An 18972-nucleotide genomic window follows, 5' to 3' on the forward strand; every position below is an offset into this window, starting at 1 on the left:
AAGATTCACCCTAACTCCTCTAGCGAAATTGCTACATATGGATGCTGCCACTTTACAAGCTCCCAGAACTCGAGAATGTTTGCTTTCGGAAAAACGCATAAAACAGGTTCTCAATTACGCCCTGTAGTGGAAAAGTGTAATGCTCCGACGTTCAAGATAGAAAAAGTACTTCTTAAATTTATACAAAGTAATATGCAAGTTTCGCCGTTTTCGATCAAAAACTCGATAGAATTGATCCAAAAACTTGAGGATGTTACGCTCATGAATGAGGAGTGTTTGACAGTATTGGATTACAAGCCATTATACCCCTTCATCAAGCTGCCTCCTTGCTTTTGTGCCTTGCGGGACTTTTTATTCGCCAATATTAAGAACGCTGCAAAGTACCACACCCAGATCTTGGAATTAGCGGACTTGATATGTCACACATCTTTCTTTGGCTTTGAGGACAAAACTTATATACAGGGGCGAGGAGTACCGATGGGTAGCCCTATGTCTTATATACTCTGCGAATTGGTACTCCGCAAGCTAGAAAGCAATATTCTCCCGATAGTAGAGCAGGATATTTTATTATACGTGAGATACGTGGACGACATCTTTATCGTGTGGAAGGACAATCGCAACATCAAAAAGTTTATAGATTTAATGAATCAAAACCCCTATGGTTTAACTCTAGAGTTGGATCAGCAAAGTTATAACAGTGTTAATTTCTTGGATCTTACTATAACATGTGTAGGAGGGGAAATCCACACAAATGTCTATCGCAAACCGACATCATTCCCAATCGTTATCTTTAAGAACTCCGCAGACCCTGGGCATATCAAGATGGCAATATTTCGCTCGTGGATACAGAGAGCACACACACACTGCACAGATGTTTTGGATACAATTAAAGAACTACAATACATGTGAACAACGGCTTTGCAACATGGCTACAGAACAGAAAAAATAGATGCTCTCATCAAGAAGAACCATAACCGAACACGTGGGAGAAATAGAAACAAACCAAGAGAAAAAGTGATCCTCGATTACATTCCTTTTCTTAAGCCGTTAGTTAAAAGGATTTCTAGTAGGAATTTGCAAGTTATTTATCGACGCAATCCAACTATATACAAGCTTTTAAGGAATGATAAGATGAAGTATGAGCGTAACTCACTAACAGGAATTTATTCGATACCATTAAGGAATCATAGGTTCGATTCTAAATTAGTATATATAGGGACAACTTTGAGAAATTTAAAAAAGAGGATTAACGAACACAAACAATCAGTGGAAAAATCAGTTGACAGTACGGTCCTGGCCAATTATGCTAAGCAGCAGGGCATCACGGTCTTTTGGGACCAAGCCTCTATCATCAGGTCTACTAGATCGAGACACGCAATAAAGTTTTTCGAAAAATTGGAAATCCACAGAGCGCAGAGAAGTACGCAATGCATTAATTATAGGGACGCTGATGGGCTTTCCACGACTTGGAAATCTTTGTGCGATGATTTGGACTAAACATAGAAGTACGATAATCCTAGAGCTGATATTGGTCTTGTTTTAAGTCTTTAATGACGGATGAGGATAATTGTAAAGAAATACTGCGATAATCAGTGATTGGTTTAAACCGCATGTTTGTTTTTTGTTTTGTTTTTATTTTTTGTTTCGTTTTTATTTTATTTTTATTTGTTTATGAAATATTGGCATAATTTTGTAAATTACGATAATCCTGTTTATTTTATTTTATTTTTATTTATTTATTTATTTATTTATTTATTGTAATCGTACTGTTAATTTACGTAATATTTGTTCGAATTTCATATTCGATTTAAAGAAGTAACTGAAGATGGACGCTTAATGCGTTTGAAAACGTTCTTAGGATTAAAGAATTTTTGCTGAAGTTGGAATGGTTGTTTATTTTATTTTATATTGTCTCTTCAGTAAGGAAGTATAGTTTTATTTAATACTTTTTATTCATCCACTCAAGTTCAAATACATTTTTTAAAACTTGTAGTGGATGACACTTGATGTTAACCTCTTGGGATGTCATGTGTCGTATAGAGAGGTTACATGTCGACATCACGAGTGACGTCATGAGCATGCGCAATTGTCCAGCGCCATCTTTGTGACTGTTTGTGACTTGTTTACGTTTTGTGTGTGTTCACGTGCGTTTTAACTGGAGTTCTTGTGTTGTTTTTTTTCGTCGCGAATATCACTATGGTGATTTGTTGTGTAATTGGGTGTAATGCTAGTTCACTCAAGAACAAAGGAACATCATTTTTTAAAATTCCCGGCATTATTTGTCATCAAGGATCTCAAACTGAGGAGCTTTCACGACGAAGGCAAACTGCATGGCTCTCGAGAATTAACCGGAAAAATTTCGTTACGAATAAAGTGAATATCAATACAAGAGTTTGTCAGAAACATTTCATTTCAATATTTACGTTAATAAACACTAAGTTATATTTTAAAACCTAAAAGAGTTTACTGATTTGCTTATATTAATTTAGTTAGGTATAGTGCATTTATAAACGAATAACTAACGTAATTTCAGGCTTTAGCTAGTGCAAACTTATAAACATTACACGTTAAAACGAAAAGCAAGTAGACTTATTATATGCTAGTTTCAACTAGAAAATAAAGGTACTGAACAATTTGAATTAAAAAATTTCCACGGCTGTTTTTAATTAGACTTTTACTTTCAGACAAAAATTCTTACTTAAGAAATACGTAAAAACACGAGTTTAAACAAACAAAAGAAAACATATCTTTCCAAGCAATATTACTTCGCTGTTATTAATTACTTTTACTTTTATATCAGGAGAAACCCAGCCACTTGTTAAATAGTTATGGGCCTCTAAAGATTTATAAGCTTTCATTTGTGACAGGGTGTAGAAATTTGTTGTAAAAACCAAATAGTTTATAATGTCACCAAATTCTACTTTCGGCCACAACTCTTGATATACGACGAAGTCTGATAAACTGGCTTCGTATGGATATGGATCGCCTTGACATAACGAAATTTTCTCTTCGTACAGAGCTGCATCTCGTCCTGTTAGACTGCTAGAATAGCTTACAAGAAAAGAATCTTTTTTAACTTAATCCATGATAATAGAACTGCAGTATTTTTGTACGTTTAAACTAAAAAAAGACGTCGAATAACAGACTACGTGCAAGCTAAGCGAGCGAAAACTACCACAAAAATGGCGAATGGGCGGAGCAAACGTGTGTTTTATCACGTGACATGCGACCTTGAAACCTCTCTATATGACACCAAATTTTCCTTTCAAAGAATGAGCAGCAGCTCTGCTTTGTTGCCTGCTAAAGAATTATAGTAGTTACTTGTTTTAACACCAGAGTTTTGTGAAGCTTATCAGACTACTTGCACCCCACTGTGACAGAGACAAAAGAAAATATAGGCAATAGTCTGAGCACATGTTTCTGGAAGTGATCAGAAGTATGGCTGCTTCATGTAAGTATTTATTTTTCTCTATTTCTATTGATTATAATTTCACAATTAAAACATGTTTCTTTTCTAGAGACTTCTACAATTATATAACGATATTTTTTTAAACTATATTAGTAACACTACTTCATGAGACTAACGAACTTTTGAATGTGTCGTATTCGACACATTGGTTCTTTGTGTTACAATAATTACATTGCAGTGTATGAAGTGTTTTTGTATTGGCAAGTTATTTATGTAAGATTAGCCGATGGGAGAGAAAGAATGTTTCGGCGGTCGAGCGGTCAGACGGTCATGTGAGGGCGGATGACTCACGGAGACTGGTTACCATCGAAAACCGTTTAATAAAAATATAATGATCCTTACGAATCTTTCTTGTGTGAAGAGATTCACAATCCGAATCGCGGAGAATAAAGTTCAATAAAGTTCGAGAATTCTGTGTCTTCGTTGCTGGCAGTTCGATGTGTCGGTGAACAATCCGTATGCCCCGGGGCGTAGAACACGGCTCGATGGCGATCCCTGGATGAACCGACGAATCGGGAGATTGCTAGGAAACACCACAGTTGATAATGCCTCCACAAAGTCCGAAAGGTCCGTATCCCAAATATTTCGTGAACACACACGGCAAGAGAGGAAACTCACGTATCCAAACAAGACCAACCAAGAACTCCTTTTTGTCCTTGAAACGATAGTTTTATAATCCTTCTCCCCCAAATCGCCTCTCCATTGGTCTCTCATTGTCACCTGGTGCCAATTCGAAACCCGATGGAAGGCGCGGGAGAGGTCATCGTCGCGACAGAACTTGATTCCTTTCGCGGCGCGCGTTTCTCGAATTCGCAGCTTTCATTGTTCTAATACAGAGAAAAAACTTTCATTAAACAATAGAAATCTCCAATTTCGTCCCCTCTAGTCGACCCCCGTTCGGGTCCTCACATTTACCTCTATATTTATTTATCCATTAGATCAGCAATTTGTCTATTATTCTTAATTTTCATTTTTTATTAAATTTATTTATTAATAAAAATGATGATTTATTTTTATTTATCAGAAATTTCTGTGATTTTTTTATTTTCAAAATCCTGCAGACTGAATTTTTATTAAAAATTTATTACTTATTAATATCATAAAATAATAAATATTTATAATAAATGACAATGATTCAGTTTTAATTTTTTTAGTGTCTACAGAAGAAATATGGAAGGAGCTTGATAGGACAATTGAAATTGATGGCAATTTATCTGAACTGGAAGGCTGGTCCAGTGACGAAGAAAGTGAACAAACATTTGTTCTTCAACAAGACTGTCCTGGAGAAAATAAGTGGTCAGATATGTCATCTGAAGATGAAAATGATGCTACAGCAATGGAAATAGAAGACAATCTTTTGATCTCGGTGCAGAACCATACTCTTCCATGGCGCCATACAAATATCTTTGAGCCTTTGCCACCAGCTCCTGCATTTCAGGAAGAACCCTGGAAGGGTAAGGAGTGTGAGCCAGAGAATTATTTCATCAATTATATTCCCGAGAGTTTCTTTGATGTAATTGCTTCATGTACAAATCAAATGTCTCTAATTCGCATGGGAACATCTTTGAACTCCTTGCCGAAGAAATAAAAAAATTTTTTGGTATATCTCTCACTATGTCATATTTGGGGTACCCAAGAATAAAAATGTATTGGGCAATTGGTACTATGGTATCAAAAATCGCATCCAGCATGTCAAGGAAACGCTTCTTTTCTCTACAACACAATCTAAAATTGGTTGTTGATGATGATGTACCTGATGAAGCTCGAAAAATCGACAAGTTTTGGAAAATACGTCCTTTGTTGGAGGCTGTTAGAAATGGCTGTCTAAAAAATCCAAGATCAAGTAAAGTGTCAGTGGATGAACAAATGATTCCTTTTTGGGGTCATACCTCCATGAGACAGTACATTCGAGGAAAACCAAATCCATGCGGTTTAAAGAACTTTTTGTGCACGTCACCTGATGGCCTACCTTTAGACTTTTTTGTTTATGAAGGAAAAGGTTATACTATCATTGAAGGATACCAATCCCTTGATATCGGTGGAAAAACAGTAATGCGCCTCTCACGATCCCTTCCTCCAGGTTGCACTCTGTACATGGATCGATACTTTACATCAATCCAATTATCGGACTGCTTGCATGCAGATCGAGAATGTCAAGGAACAGGAACAATCCAAGTCGGTCGAGTTCCTATCAATTGTAGGCTGCAAACTGATTTAGCAATGAAAAGAAAAGGGCGTGGTGGAATTGACCAGTCAGTTAGAGTTGATGGACAAATATCAATTGTGAAATGGAGGGATAACAGACCTGTGACACTTGCTTCATCTGTTGAAGGAAAGGAACCTGTCGGAAAGTGTAAAAGATGGTCAAAACAAGAAAAAAAGTACATTATGGTAACTAGGCCATATATTGTCCAATCCTACAATGAAAATATGGGAGGAATAGACCTGTTTGATAGAATTATTTCCACCTATCGCCAAAAGGCTAAAACTAGAAAATGGACAGTTAGAATGATTTTTCACTTCTTTGATTTTGCTCGCGCAGCTGGATGGATAGCCTACAGAAGAGATAGTAAAGCAATGAAAAAAAAAGAGAAAAACACTCTTCAATATTTGGGATTCAAAGAAAAAGTATCAGAATGGCTATTGCATTCAGAACGTACTGTACAAGCAATAAGAAAAAAATAATGAAAATGAAGAAAAAGAAAATAAAAAGAAAAATACACCAGTTCCAGATCCTAGCGAAACACAACGTTAAACTGGAGCAAAACATATGCCAGAAATAATTGCAGATGGAAAAAATCACCGTTGCCGAATGCAAGGATGTAGAAGTGTACGAGCTAGAGTGCACTGTACAGAATGCAAAATCCATCTGTGCCTTGTGGCAAATAGGAATTGTTTCAAAGCATATCACACGTAAATAAAAAATATCAAATAAACCATCTTAACATGAACAAAGTAGTTTGAATTTTTTACAGCTAGAGATCCACTGTGTCATATAGGACACACCATTTTTTAATCACCAAACAAGAAAAAATTCAAAAAAATGGCAATTTATTAACAAGTGACACCTAAAGGTTATAAACATAACAAAACTTAAATAAAAAAAAGTTTTTTTCTAGTAGTGGATCTCAAGAGGTTAATAGTTTTTTCAAATATTAATTCATTAATTAAATTTAATTATTGGTTAATATTACCTGTGGTTACCATCTCGAACGTAGGAAATTTTTTCCCCATATATTCGAGATGGCAGATTTTCCGGTAATCTCGAATCATATTCTCGAGTGATAATCTGGAAGCAGATTAACAATGGATAATCTCGAAGTAGAATACCGAGTGATCTAAACGTTTAGGGGCGTACCCGTACTATCTGTCGTATTATGCAAATTAATAATTTCTCCGTCGCCACCTTCGATACCACGGGTAACATTAACCTAATTATTACTTTAAATAGTTTTAGCAGTTTGTAATGAAAATTGAAATCAAAAGGCAGTAGCTCAATCGGTAAAATGCAAGGATTTCAGTATTTTTCACGTGAAGGTGAAGAATGCGAGTTCAATTCTTGCGAAAATCGATAAATTTTTGCTTTAGTAGACGTTTTATCCAAATGATTTTCGAGAGTGAGTTAGCAGTTGTGGCTTAGTGGTTAGAATGAAGGATTTTTCTCAAAAAATAAAATTGAAGAAATTTTATGCTTTGGGTTCAATTCCAATTTCTCTTTCTATTTTTGCCACTTAATATTGTGATTCTGTCGGAATAAAGTAGGAATTGACTTTAAAAACATTTTTTTATATTGTATATTGTAAAAACTAACAAGTTTAATATTTTAGTTTTAGTAATTCCCGACCGAAGTACTGAGTGATTTGAAAGTCACAGAAATTAATTCACTTTGATACTTTATTTTTTACACAATCCAGAACCTCCTAGATACACAGATTGCGAAAAACTTATTCTAGACCCTGGAGTTCACGTTGAATGTGTTCCCATCTGGCTAGGGGACCATGATTGTTTCGATAGTGACAGTAACATCCGTCGGGTTTCAGCCTGCCGTCGGCTCTCATCTTCTCGTAGTCTTCTAGATCCCACTTGGTGAAACCCCACTTCTTGGATACGGCAATCTATAAACACCCAAGAGTATTAATTTTCTAACAAAATACACAACCCATTTGTAAAATGATGTAAAGAAAAACAACCTTTTGACGGCCGGGGAATTTAAATTTGGCTCTTCTGAGTGCTTCAATGACGTTCTCCTTGTGAGCTTCCTTTGCCCGGACAGACATGATCATCTGTCCGATGTGAACGCGAGCCACCGTTCCCTGCGGTTTCCCAAAGGCACCCCGCATTCCAGTCTGCAATCTGTAATAGACAAATTAAAAATTAACCATATCATCAAACAGAGAACTGCACTGTTATATTCATAATTAGTATAAAAACAATCTCATTCCAACACACACACATATCTAAACTAAAATGCTTTGTTCAAATAAAAATAAACTATTTCACTATTTCTTAATAATGACAATTATTGTAAGATACAATAAACAAACAACAAGTACACTTTTGCATTCTGAATGAAGCAGTTCCATTTGATCCTAGGAATTGAATGATATAGTGCAATTTAGGGCTTAACAAATACATGTGACTTTTCATATTTTATGATCACAGATAAGAAAACAGCATTCATTCAAGATGAATGAATCTGTCAACCAATCTGCTGACTTTCTTTAGCACATATCTGCCACAAAGTAATACAATATATACTTTGTATGCATTAACGTGCAGCAGAATTCCCACTAGCTTGACACGTTACCATTCATCAACTCACCACGACATTGTTTGTGAAACAAACATGATCACAAGGATACAAAAAAGTTAACGGAAAAAAAATCAACCCTTAGGAACAGAAATTTGGCTATATGCCATTTCCCTCTAATTTCTATCAGCACTCCCCCAAAAATTCTTTTGCCCTGCCATTTATTTCAATGACAAACAAGTAAATTTTTCCTAACAAAGGACAATCTTTGCATATATTAAAAGAACACCTAATTAAAATGCACACAACTAATTTACTAATTTCATTAATTATGAAATATATTAGATTACAAGACAACTAAACTTACATTTTAAAGCATATACTATTAACTGGGCAAGTTTATCAGTTAGAGAGCCACTTCTATCAAAGCAACTAAACAAATTCGCAATTTCAGATAACCATTCAATAAAGATGCCAAATGGCATAAGATGTGGCCACAAAATCAAGATTCATTTTTTATTTATTTATTTTGTAAATTTGGATTTTTAAATGCAATACAATATCTGAATGCACCAGTAGCTTTAAGAACTAATAAGCCTTTACATTCTTAGCTTTTTTAAAGTTTATTTTAATATTGTCATCAAAAGTATATGGAATTCATCATTTGCAACAACCAAATCGAATTAAAAAGAATTATTTTTGAAGTCACATCTTAAATAACTTTGAACCTCGTGAATAATATTTTAATAATTGTGGTTTCATTTTTTAATTAAAACTGTCAACTAGTTTAAAAATCTATATACACACATACCAAACAGTTCTCACTAAATTTATTATGTTATAGTGAAAATCTCCATTACTTCCATAATAAATAGTGATATTTTAATTGAAAGGTTCTGTTATAGTTTAACCAATGTATTATAATTTTATCATTTCTTGATAATTTATAGTAACAATGTTTTAGTCATGCTCCCAAGTTGTTAATTAACAAGCAATTTTAAAACCGGCAGAGTTTTAGTACTAAAATATCTATTGTTTTCCTACCTACTTCTCAATTTTACTTTAAATTATTTTAACAGTTTACATTAAATATAAACTGCCCACAAAATAAACAACAGCAAGCTGCTCCTCAACTACACATTCTTCAAGCATGGTCAAGCATTTTGAAACTGAGCTGAACATGTATATATGACTTGTAAAACTACTACCCCTATCAGAACCACCTAACGACTCTTACAAATTAACCAGTTGTTTGCGCAGTACTCCCATTGGAGTAACCGATTTTCATTAAACTGTCGCACAGTACTCCAGTTGAAGTGTCAATATTTTTCGTAACTAACTAGTTAGTGGCAATTTAAGCACTGATTGGCTTTTACCTTCAAAGACTAAGTCTGTTTCAACGAATAAGATATTTGTTACCACCCTGAATTTTTAAATTTACTAACAAAACTCTTCCTTTCCATGTTAAGTCTATGGGAGACCCTTCTTTTGACAATAAAATCCTAGTTAGCATGCCCGTTGGGCTCTAATTGGTATATTATAGATAAATGACTATGCTTTAACCAATAAGCATTGACTTGGGTTTGTGCAGTGGTAACTTTCTTGGAAAAAGTTATACCAACTCAGACCTACTCTGTCTTCTACAAACGTAAACAAACAATTATAAATCATTATTCTTATCTATTTTTAGCTTGAATTTAATAAATTTTTATGTATATTTATCCTATTTAACAAATAAGCATGTTTTTTAAACCATTCAGCCATAAATCTTTCAAAAAACAAAGTATGTCCAGTTATTGTGGTACTTCCGTAATACATAAGAAATACATGTACAGTCGTTAATATAATAAAGTAATAATAGCTTATTATAGTAACTATATATAGTATTATTATAGCTCAAATACACATCATCAATAGTATTATTATAGTATTATTATAGCTCAAATACACATCATCAATAATAATAGGTATTGACCTAGATTTAGAAAGGCTACCACCCCCAAACCGATGGCATTATAATCTATAGGCCATATTATTTCTCTACATCAATTTAGAAAGCTGCAGTTTTTTTTATTTGACAGAAAATATCTAAGTAATGTATATAACAAATTAATGGAATAGTTTAGTATTAAAAAAAAACGATTTTTTAACATTTTAAAATCTTAAATTTTATTAATTTTTTTAAACATACATAATATTTTGAAGTTAACAATCGTAAAGTGTAATATGTATGTGATAGAAAACCGAAAATAGATCATATCTACAACAATTTTTAAGCGAGATATCACAAATTGAAAAAACCACTTTAAAAACCACAAAATGTCTACACAACAGCGGTGTTGTTTCGGATTATTGAGTGCACAGCTGACAGGTTAATGCCATTTTTAGCTATCATTTTTACTATTATTACATATCATTTTGTAACCTACTTAGTAACTTTCCCTCATGTAAATTACTAATATAATGCATGTAATTTAAGACAGATTAAATGTCAAGAATTAAATTACAGTACATTTCATTTAAAACTATGCTGTTCATTTCAAAGAAATGTTTTAGTTATTCATTCTATTAAACTAACTTTATTTGGATATTAAATCTTTCAATTTCTGCTAAATTTCTCGTTAAATACAGATTAAAACCTAATTATCTCAATAAAAAATCAAATACTGAAAGTAATTGTACATATGAATAAAAAACTAGTGGAAAAAGTGTAGGGTTTGTATAATTACCCAAAAGATGGACTCATAAGATTTAGTATAATCTGGTTTGTTATTAAAGAACAGCTGATTTGCTTTAATGTTTCATACTTGACAAAAGAATAGATCATTTTTATAGAGAACAATTTGCAAATATTTTGATTATTTTCATCTAAAAATATAACTAAGATAAGAGCAAGAAAAATTGCTTTTAATGGAGTAATATAATAATTAAAAAGAAACATTGAAATGTTCTCTGATAACTTGGGAACACCAGTTATGTAACATCTACTGCCTACACATCATTAATACCACCTATTTTTATATTTGCTCAATAATTTTTGACATAAAATTTTCAAAATCTATATTTCATATCAATTTTACGAGTTTTCCTACCCTACATAATATGGCAACAGTTGATCTTAAACTTTCACTTCAAAGCACTTGAACATTTTACTTCTCTGTATTTGTTATTTCAATAAAAGCAATATTTCTCCATTACATTTTGTTTACATGGCTACTCAATTGTGGCACCCTGATAGTACTTTAATACTTCTGAATTTTAATTATGTTATATATTTCTACTTGCTATTAAATTTTAACATCAGAAGACAGTATTATTAGCCAGCAACAGATTAAATGAGATTATTGATCCAAACTTTCACCAAAATTAATTGGGATATTATGCTATAATTAATAATTAAAAACTAAGTAATTTGGTGCTATAGGTAGACATTAGGCACCATCTCTTATCTAAATTAATAATTCAGAACAATCTGGAAGAAAAGAATTAGCCTGGATCAGGACAGGAACCTGCAATCTTCACTTGCTGTGTAGTGTGCTTGCCAGTTATGCATGATAAGTGGAAATTGTGGGTTAATATCCTGCTCCAGGCTAGTTCTTTTCTTCCAGATTGTTCTGAATTATTCAATAAATTATTATAATTATGAATTTAGATAAGAGGTGGCACCTAACAGTACAGTACAGTACCACTTAATTTCTAATTATTAGTTGTAGCATCATAATAGCCCGATTAATTATGATGAGTTTGGATTATATCAATACATCCGGTTTCAGGATGCCAATAAATATAGACAGGCCTACTACAATGCGGTAGATACATTCTTTGAAAATACTACGTTGTAGGAAATCGCGTTATAGGAGACACCAACTTAATACAAAAACTGGGATTGTTTTAAAGAGAGAAAAATTGCCTTTTATGGTGTAACATTTTCATCACTTTTTAAATTTATGTACATAAAAACTTAAATAAAATTCATCATCATATAGAAACTAAAAAGATTATGATTTCAAGTCAAAATCAAAAAGAAATATAATGTTATGCTCACAAATTCAGTCCTCATCGTCACTTATTATAGTTGTTCGAGAATGTTTGACTGGCCTTATTTCAAGATCTGAGCTTGTTTCATCAAGTTCCACTGCACTTATGTGATCCATTGCAATTTTTCTGTTATGTGAAAGACAATTTGTTTCTAAATACCCTAAACCGCGTTGTAAGAAAATTTCCGCGTTATTCCAACCGCGTTGGAGCGAAAACGCATTGTAGGAGGCCTACCTGTATATCATCAAATTATACTAGTTTACTCAACAAGCATGATAAATACATTAAATACTATAATATTTAAACTGAATTTTTTAAAAAAATCTATAATCCTATTTACCTATCAGCACCTGCACACGACAACATCTTATTTATACGAATAACGTGGAAAGGATGAAGCCGCATTCTCAAGTGAAAAGCATCTTTGCCACAAGTCTTCACCAGATATTTATTGGCGCAGATACGCCCCGCTTCCAAAGCCTCTGAGGATATCTGCTCAAATTCTCGAGATACTAGATGAACGCACAACGGAAATTCATCTACCTTAGCTTTCTTTCTTCCCAAATCAAAAATACGAATCTTCGGATCTAAAAAGTAAATTGCCAATTAGACAAACACTTTCGAATATTTTTGGAATTTTCTACCTAAAACGATATAAAGCAATACTTACCAGGAACACCACGACAGAAACGGGATTTTGGATACGGCTTATTCTTACAGTAACGATAACTGTACATAAATAAAATATATTTTCAAAACAATTTATCAAAATTCCTTGTTTATAACTTTTTATTCAAGTATATAATCTTACATTATTCATATTTTATTTAATGTTTTCTTGTTTGGTAATTATATAGATTAGGGGAATATGCTTTTTTTTTTTTTCTTTGCTTATTTTAAAAATGAGATGCATTTAATACATTTAGAAAACAGAAATTGCTCAGAAAAACAAAATGTTTTTCTGAGCAATTTCTAATGTTTATTAAATATGCCTCCTTTTTAAAATAAGAAAAAAAAAAAAAACACAGATTAAGTTCTAATGTTTTATTTGTTTTTCTTTTCATCAACAAACATGTATATTGTTATATGTTAATAAAACTGCCTTCAATCTGGCCAAAAATTAATAGTTATAGAAAACACTTTCATTTGATTATACTGTACTATTTATACATTTTATGAAATTTACAAATAGCAAACAAATTATTCAGTTAAAATTAAAATTACTTAACTAAGACAGAGATAATAATTAGACAGAGAGAACTAAGAAATAATTGTAACAAGAGATTTCTAGGAGAAACCTAGTTAGTTAAATACACACACACACTCAAACAAGATGGAAGCAAAAACGTTTCTCATTTAATCAGATAAATATTCACACTACTTTAAGAGAAAAACTTGTAAATTTATAAGTGGAAAGAAAAATGGAAGTTTAGTACATAGTTAATAGTTAACTTCAATCATGAGAATATGTTGCACCAAGCGTGACATACATATCACATGCATATGATATGAAATTATTTTCATCATTTTTAACTGAAATTCCTTTCTTAATTATTAAATTAAGCAGAAGTCCTCTATTTAAAAAAAACGAAAGTTTTCCTACTATACAGATAAGTTTAACTAAACTGTATAATCAATGTTAAAAAACCATGCAGTTAAAGAAATATAATTAATTAAGAAAATTACTGTGACAAAGATTAGAATTCATCTTTTTTAAAAGTAATATTATAAAGCACTCAGCAAATCATTATAGATATACGTACTTAACACCTTACTCTTGCCGAGAAAAAATATATTTATTTGCAACAAACAAACAAACGTTTTCAGCCTGCTTCACAGGCCATCTTCAGGCTTGGAATACATTTGAAATTAAATTCCATGGATGGAATTTTAATTTTCAAATGTATTCCAAGCCTGAAGATGGCCTGTGAAGCAGGCTGAAAACGTTTGTTTGTTTGTTGCAAATAAATATATTTTTTCTCGGCAAGAGTAAGGTGTTAAGTACGTATATCTATTTTTAAAAGTATTTTAATTACTCTTAACTTCAAGAAATAAAGCTAATATTTTACAATGCATATTTCATTAATAACTGTATAAATGACTAATATGATAGTATTGTCCTGTGCATCATTTGATTGTTTTGTTTATTAGTATTAGTAGTTTGAGTTTTAATGTTTCTTTTAAACAAAATATATTATTCAGCAAAATTCAACTCTTAAATTCAATCCTCTGGCATTGATAAATGTAAAGTTGTAGTTTCTTGGATTACAGTATAAATTCCTAAATATTTTTTAGGTTTTACGCTAACCTGAAATAAAATATTTTGATCTTGTTTTCAATAGATGATTCATGGTTTAAAATAGTATGAATCATGTTAAAAGTACTAATTTTAATTTTTATCTAAAAAACTGAAAGGAAACTAATTTTATCTGTGTTACAATATAATCTAAAATAAATATATATATTGCAACAACCTAAAGATGTTAAAATTATGATTAAAAACCATGTGTAATCACTGTTTGTCAATACCATGTTTTCTAAATATATGTAATTGTTTTAAATATTCAGATCGAAAGAACGTGTAAATAATAACCAATACTGTACCAAGATAACATTTACTGACCTATTTCTAATAATACAAATCAAACTTACATTATTGTGACATCACAATGTAGAGCTGAAAGTTTTAATAATCTTTTAATTTAAAAAAAATCAATGTAACTTCTGGTCTACCAGAAGTTTGTATATAGTTTAATAGGGGTCTCTGACTTCTAAACCCTTCATATCTGGTCTCAATTTTCATCTAAATCTGTTCTCGAAATTAATAAAGAACAGATGACAATGTATAGTCAACTAAATATATATTTCATAAATCACATCATTTTCAGTTACCTTATTATGTTATTATGGAAAAAGTATATTTAGTTAGTGTTTTATTACAACTTGTTATAAAATAGAATTAGCACAATTCCATCAAGCTATTCCATACTGAAAAATATTTTACAAGATCCAGCAACAAACTAATAAGATGTCCAAAGTATTTAAATTTTATTAAAAATAAAAATTTGATATTATGATTATTGTTTAATACTTCTTAACAATTACTATACGGACAAAAACTTCACACTTTTCTCGATTTTTCCTCTTCTTAGAACTGCTATTTTTAAACTTTACTATAACAATTAAAAAATGTTACTTTTACATAATTAAAATACAGTAAAACCTCTTAAGACAACCACCTATGAAATCCAGAAAAACTGTCATCTCAAGAGATCTTGTCAAAGAGTAACAAAAATATAATGGATAGAGTGCTGAATATGATAAAAAGGCAAATAGTATATTGTACACCAGGGGTGTCAAACTGCCTGTGGCCCCCCAATGTGATTTTTACCTGAAATTAAATAAAATGGCTTACAGATAAAGATTAACTGATAAACATCTATGTATGATAATGAAGATTGTTGTCAGTTTTTGAATCCAGATATTGGAAAACTAGGAAGAGGAAAATAGCACTGGCAAGTTTCTAGTGAAAACAATTTTATTTTTATAAATATGTACATTAATAAAATAAATGTTTAAATAAAAGTAATACTATGACAATTATATATTGTTGAGTTAAATTCACTGAACTACGTAATGTGTTTTAATTGTCCTATATCTATATTCCTGCATTCTCAGCTCAAATTATAATTTTAAGAAAATTTGTAAATGTGATGTGGCTTGTGTAAATCTTACCAGTTGCATTAATGACCCATTGTTTAAATGAGTTTGGTACACCTGCTGTACACAGCAGAACTCCAATTATCCAAAGGGATTCATTCTGCAGGCAATTTGGATAATCAAAATTTCGAGTAAGTGGGTTAACATGTAAAGAATGAAATTACAGTGTAGCAGCACAGTACTGTATTTATTTATTCATCAGTGCAAGTAGCATCTTATTGATCATTTGGTTCTATTGCAGCAAACAGAGTTGTAGTATGATGCCAGTTTGAGAAAGGAAGACAAGTGGAAGTATGGATAACTGGGCATTTGGTTAATTGGTGTTCAGAATTCTACTGTAATTTCTGCATAATACTAACGGCTAATGTAAATGCAATGCAGAAAAAAAACTATTTAAAAATGCTATACATTGATTAATACTAAACTGCAAGAAAATTTATCACATGTAATTCTGTAAATGGTACTGTACATGTAAATATCACTGGTGGGCTCAATAAGGTACACAGTATTTTGAGTAGAAAACTTTCTTAAAAATATTTAACAATAATTCTACTAAACATTAGGACAAACTCTTAAAAATGCATAAAAGCAAGCAACAATTGGTCAAAGAAAAATGATAATGATATAATTAAAGTGAACACAATGAACTTTGGAATTCAGAATAATGATGATTCACAGAGACAAAACTAGATTCAAACCCACATTCCCAAATTGTTACACATACATTTTATTTGCCTCGTAGCTGCGTAAGGGTCAAGTTATAAACTCGACAACGTAACTGTATCCATAGCTGTAAGCGTATCTGTATAGCGTGGTTATAAACTCCGTATCGTATCCGTATGGCTGTACCGTATTCCGTAAGAAAATTTTGGATGGATCAAACTTTTACGGTAGGGATAGAGAATTGATCAACTGTGCATGCACTAAGTTGCCATTAGTCGATATACAATTGGAAGTTGTGCCGGAAGCAACTGACGAAACTTCGACAAATTGGTTGAAACATAACTTTTGACCAACAATGCTGCTTCTGAATAATATAAAATTTTAAGATAGAGTTATTTTGGTCATAAAAAAAAAAAAAAAAAAATAGAAAAATGAATGGCACTTGTGCAGTTTAGGGGGTATGACAGAGGTTTTCTTCCATAAAATTAATCAATTCTAGACTAATTTGACTCAAACATTTCCAAAACACATAATTTTTGGGAATATACTATAGTATTTTTACTGTAATTAGAAACGACTTATTATTATTATTATTGACTATATGAAACAACAAAGGTAAAACTGCTTGCTAACGACAATAATTCTATCATGATATATATTATGATGATAATATTAATCAGATGCAACATAAGATGTCTAATGTCTTGATGTAAATAAATATTATACAATTTTGTTTACGACATTAAAGAAATTAGGCCATTTAAAAGCAGAGCAGAATTATTAGTTATTTATCACATTATCATACATTATTATATGTTGATTTTAATATTTCTATTAATAATGTCTCTAAAGTTCAGCAAATTCTTTGCTAAAAGAATGTTATCAGGAAACACGTCAGAGATGCGTAGTCATGTGACCGAAAAAGCACCGACGAATGTCATGTGACACGCTTTGTACACGTTCACCATGCTGCTCCGTGACGGAAACAAGCTTAAGCAATGGCGTCTTCAAACAGTGCACACTCGGTAAGTATTTCTACAATTTTTTTGTATATAGAATATTTTATATAGATTATTCCTAAAAAATTATGTGTGTTTTGGAAATGTTCGAGTCAAATTTGTCTAGAATTGATTAATTTTATGGAAGAAAACCTTTCAAACAGCCATACTCCTAAACTGCACAAGTTCCCATCAGTCGATGATTTTGCTGCATGCTCACAATGGACTGCTTCATAAACCGTAAAAAAGTTTGTTCCTTTACAGATATAGAAAAGGCCTTACAATAATTTATAACTATTGCTATAGATATCAAGTGTAGCAAACATTTACAAATAGATACGGTTACATTATGGAGTTTATAACTCAACCCTAATTCCCAAGGAAGTCTTCTAAGAGATAACAATACAGATAAATTTGAAACAGGTTAAAAATTATAACTAACAAAACAACAAAAATTGAGGAAATTGAACGAATGTTTGAATTTTATACTGGAAGACAAGATCGGACCGACGGTCCCAGTAGCGTAATTGGCAATGCAACCGCATGGTAAGCGGCAGTTGCAGGTTAGAATCCCGCTCCGAGCAGATTCTTTTCTTCCAGTTTAATCTCAAATTTTAAATTTGTTTCCTTAAATTTTAATAATTCATCATATTATTTTGACTCTATTTTGTACTTCTAATAGCACTATTCATCTGAGAAATTACCATATTGTTAGCACTTCTCATTATATTTATGTACAGTACATGTAATTAAAATTCAATGACTTGACAATGTAAATCTAATATCAAAACTCGGCTTCATACAAAAGTATTTAATGTATATAAATTGAAAAATAATTGAATGGACAGATATAAATTTGATTTTAATATTTTAACAAATTTAAAAAAAACAACTCAAAGATTAATCTAAATACGAACTTTAACATTTAATACAGTAAATTTACATATAATATAAATCCAGAGACTAAACTCCGTTGATTTCTCAAAATACTCAATGGAGAATGCGAGGCCTAATTTAACACTTACCATCGTGCTGGTCTTCTACCCATCTTGAATCTAAAATTAATCAAAAAAAATACCAACAACGAATAAGTAAAAAATTAAAAACAGTTATTTAACTTTAAAAATCTCTACAGAAATACAAGAATTCGATAATAAATTGATCGATTAAAACCGATTGGCACACATACCTCCTAGCTCTCTATCTCTCGTCCAAAATGGAGGATGATGACGTCAAGAATTATGCCACCACGTTTCTAAAACTCGATTGGACTCTCTACGTCACGTGATACATTCGCCGCCTGGGGAAACTCGCCGATTGATTACTCCGATTGA

General features: G+C 31.8%; 2 protein-coding genes across 2 annotated transcripts; one reads left to right on the forward strand and one right to left on the reverse strand.

Annotated features, from left to right (window-relative positions):
* Nucleotides 1-5113: 5113 nt before the first annotated feature.
* LOC136973186 (piggyBac transposable element-derived protein 3-like) lies at nt 5114-6164 on the forward strand. The gene has a single exon (XM_067267889.1). It carries the CDS (start codon nt 5114-5116, stop codon nt 6152-6154), a length of 1041 nt encoding a protein of 346 aa, XP_067123990.1. The 3' UTR covers nt 6155-6164.
* Nucleotides 6165-7345: 1181 nt separating this feature from the next.
* Nucleotides 7346-18931, reverse strand: RpL10 (ribosomal protein L10). The gene is made up of 6 exons (XM_067267886.1): nt 18828-18931; nt 18664-18693; nt 12928-12986; nt 12598-12844; nt 7660-7822; nt 7346-7584 (listed from the first exon to the last, which is right to left on the reverse strand). The coding sequence occupies exons 2-6, from the start codon at nt 18684-18686 to the stop codon at nt 7414-7416; spliced, it is 663 nt and encodes a 220-aa protein (XP_067123987.1). The 5' UTR covers nt 18687-18693; nt 18828-18931; the 3' UTR covers nt 7346-7413.
* Nucleotides 18932-18972: the final 41 nt, after the last annotated feature.

This window comes from Centruroides vittatus, unplaced genomic scaffold (assembly GCF_030686945.1).
Source record: "Centruroides vittatus isolate TY-2023 unplaced genomic scaffold, ASM3068694v2 contig_3103, whole genome shotgun sequence".
Classification (NCBI taxonomy): Eukaryota; Metazoa; Arthropoda; class Arachnida; order Scorpiones; family Buthidae; genus Centruroides; species Centruroides vittatus.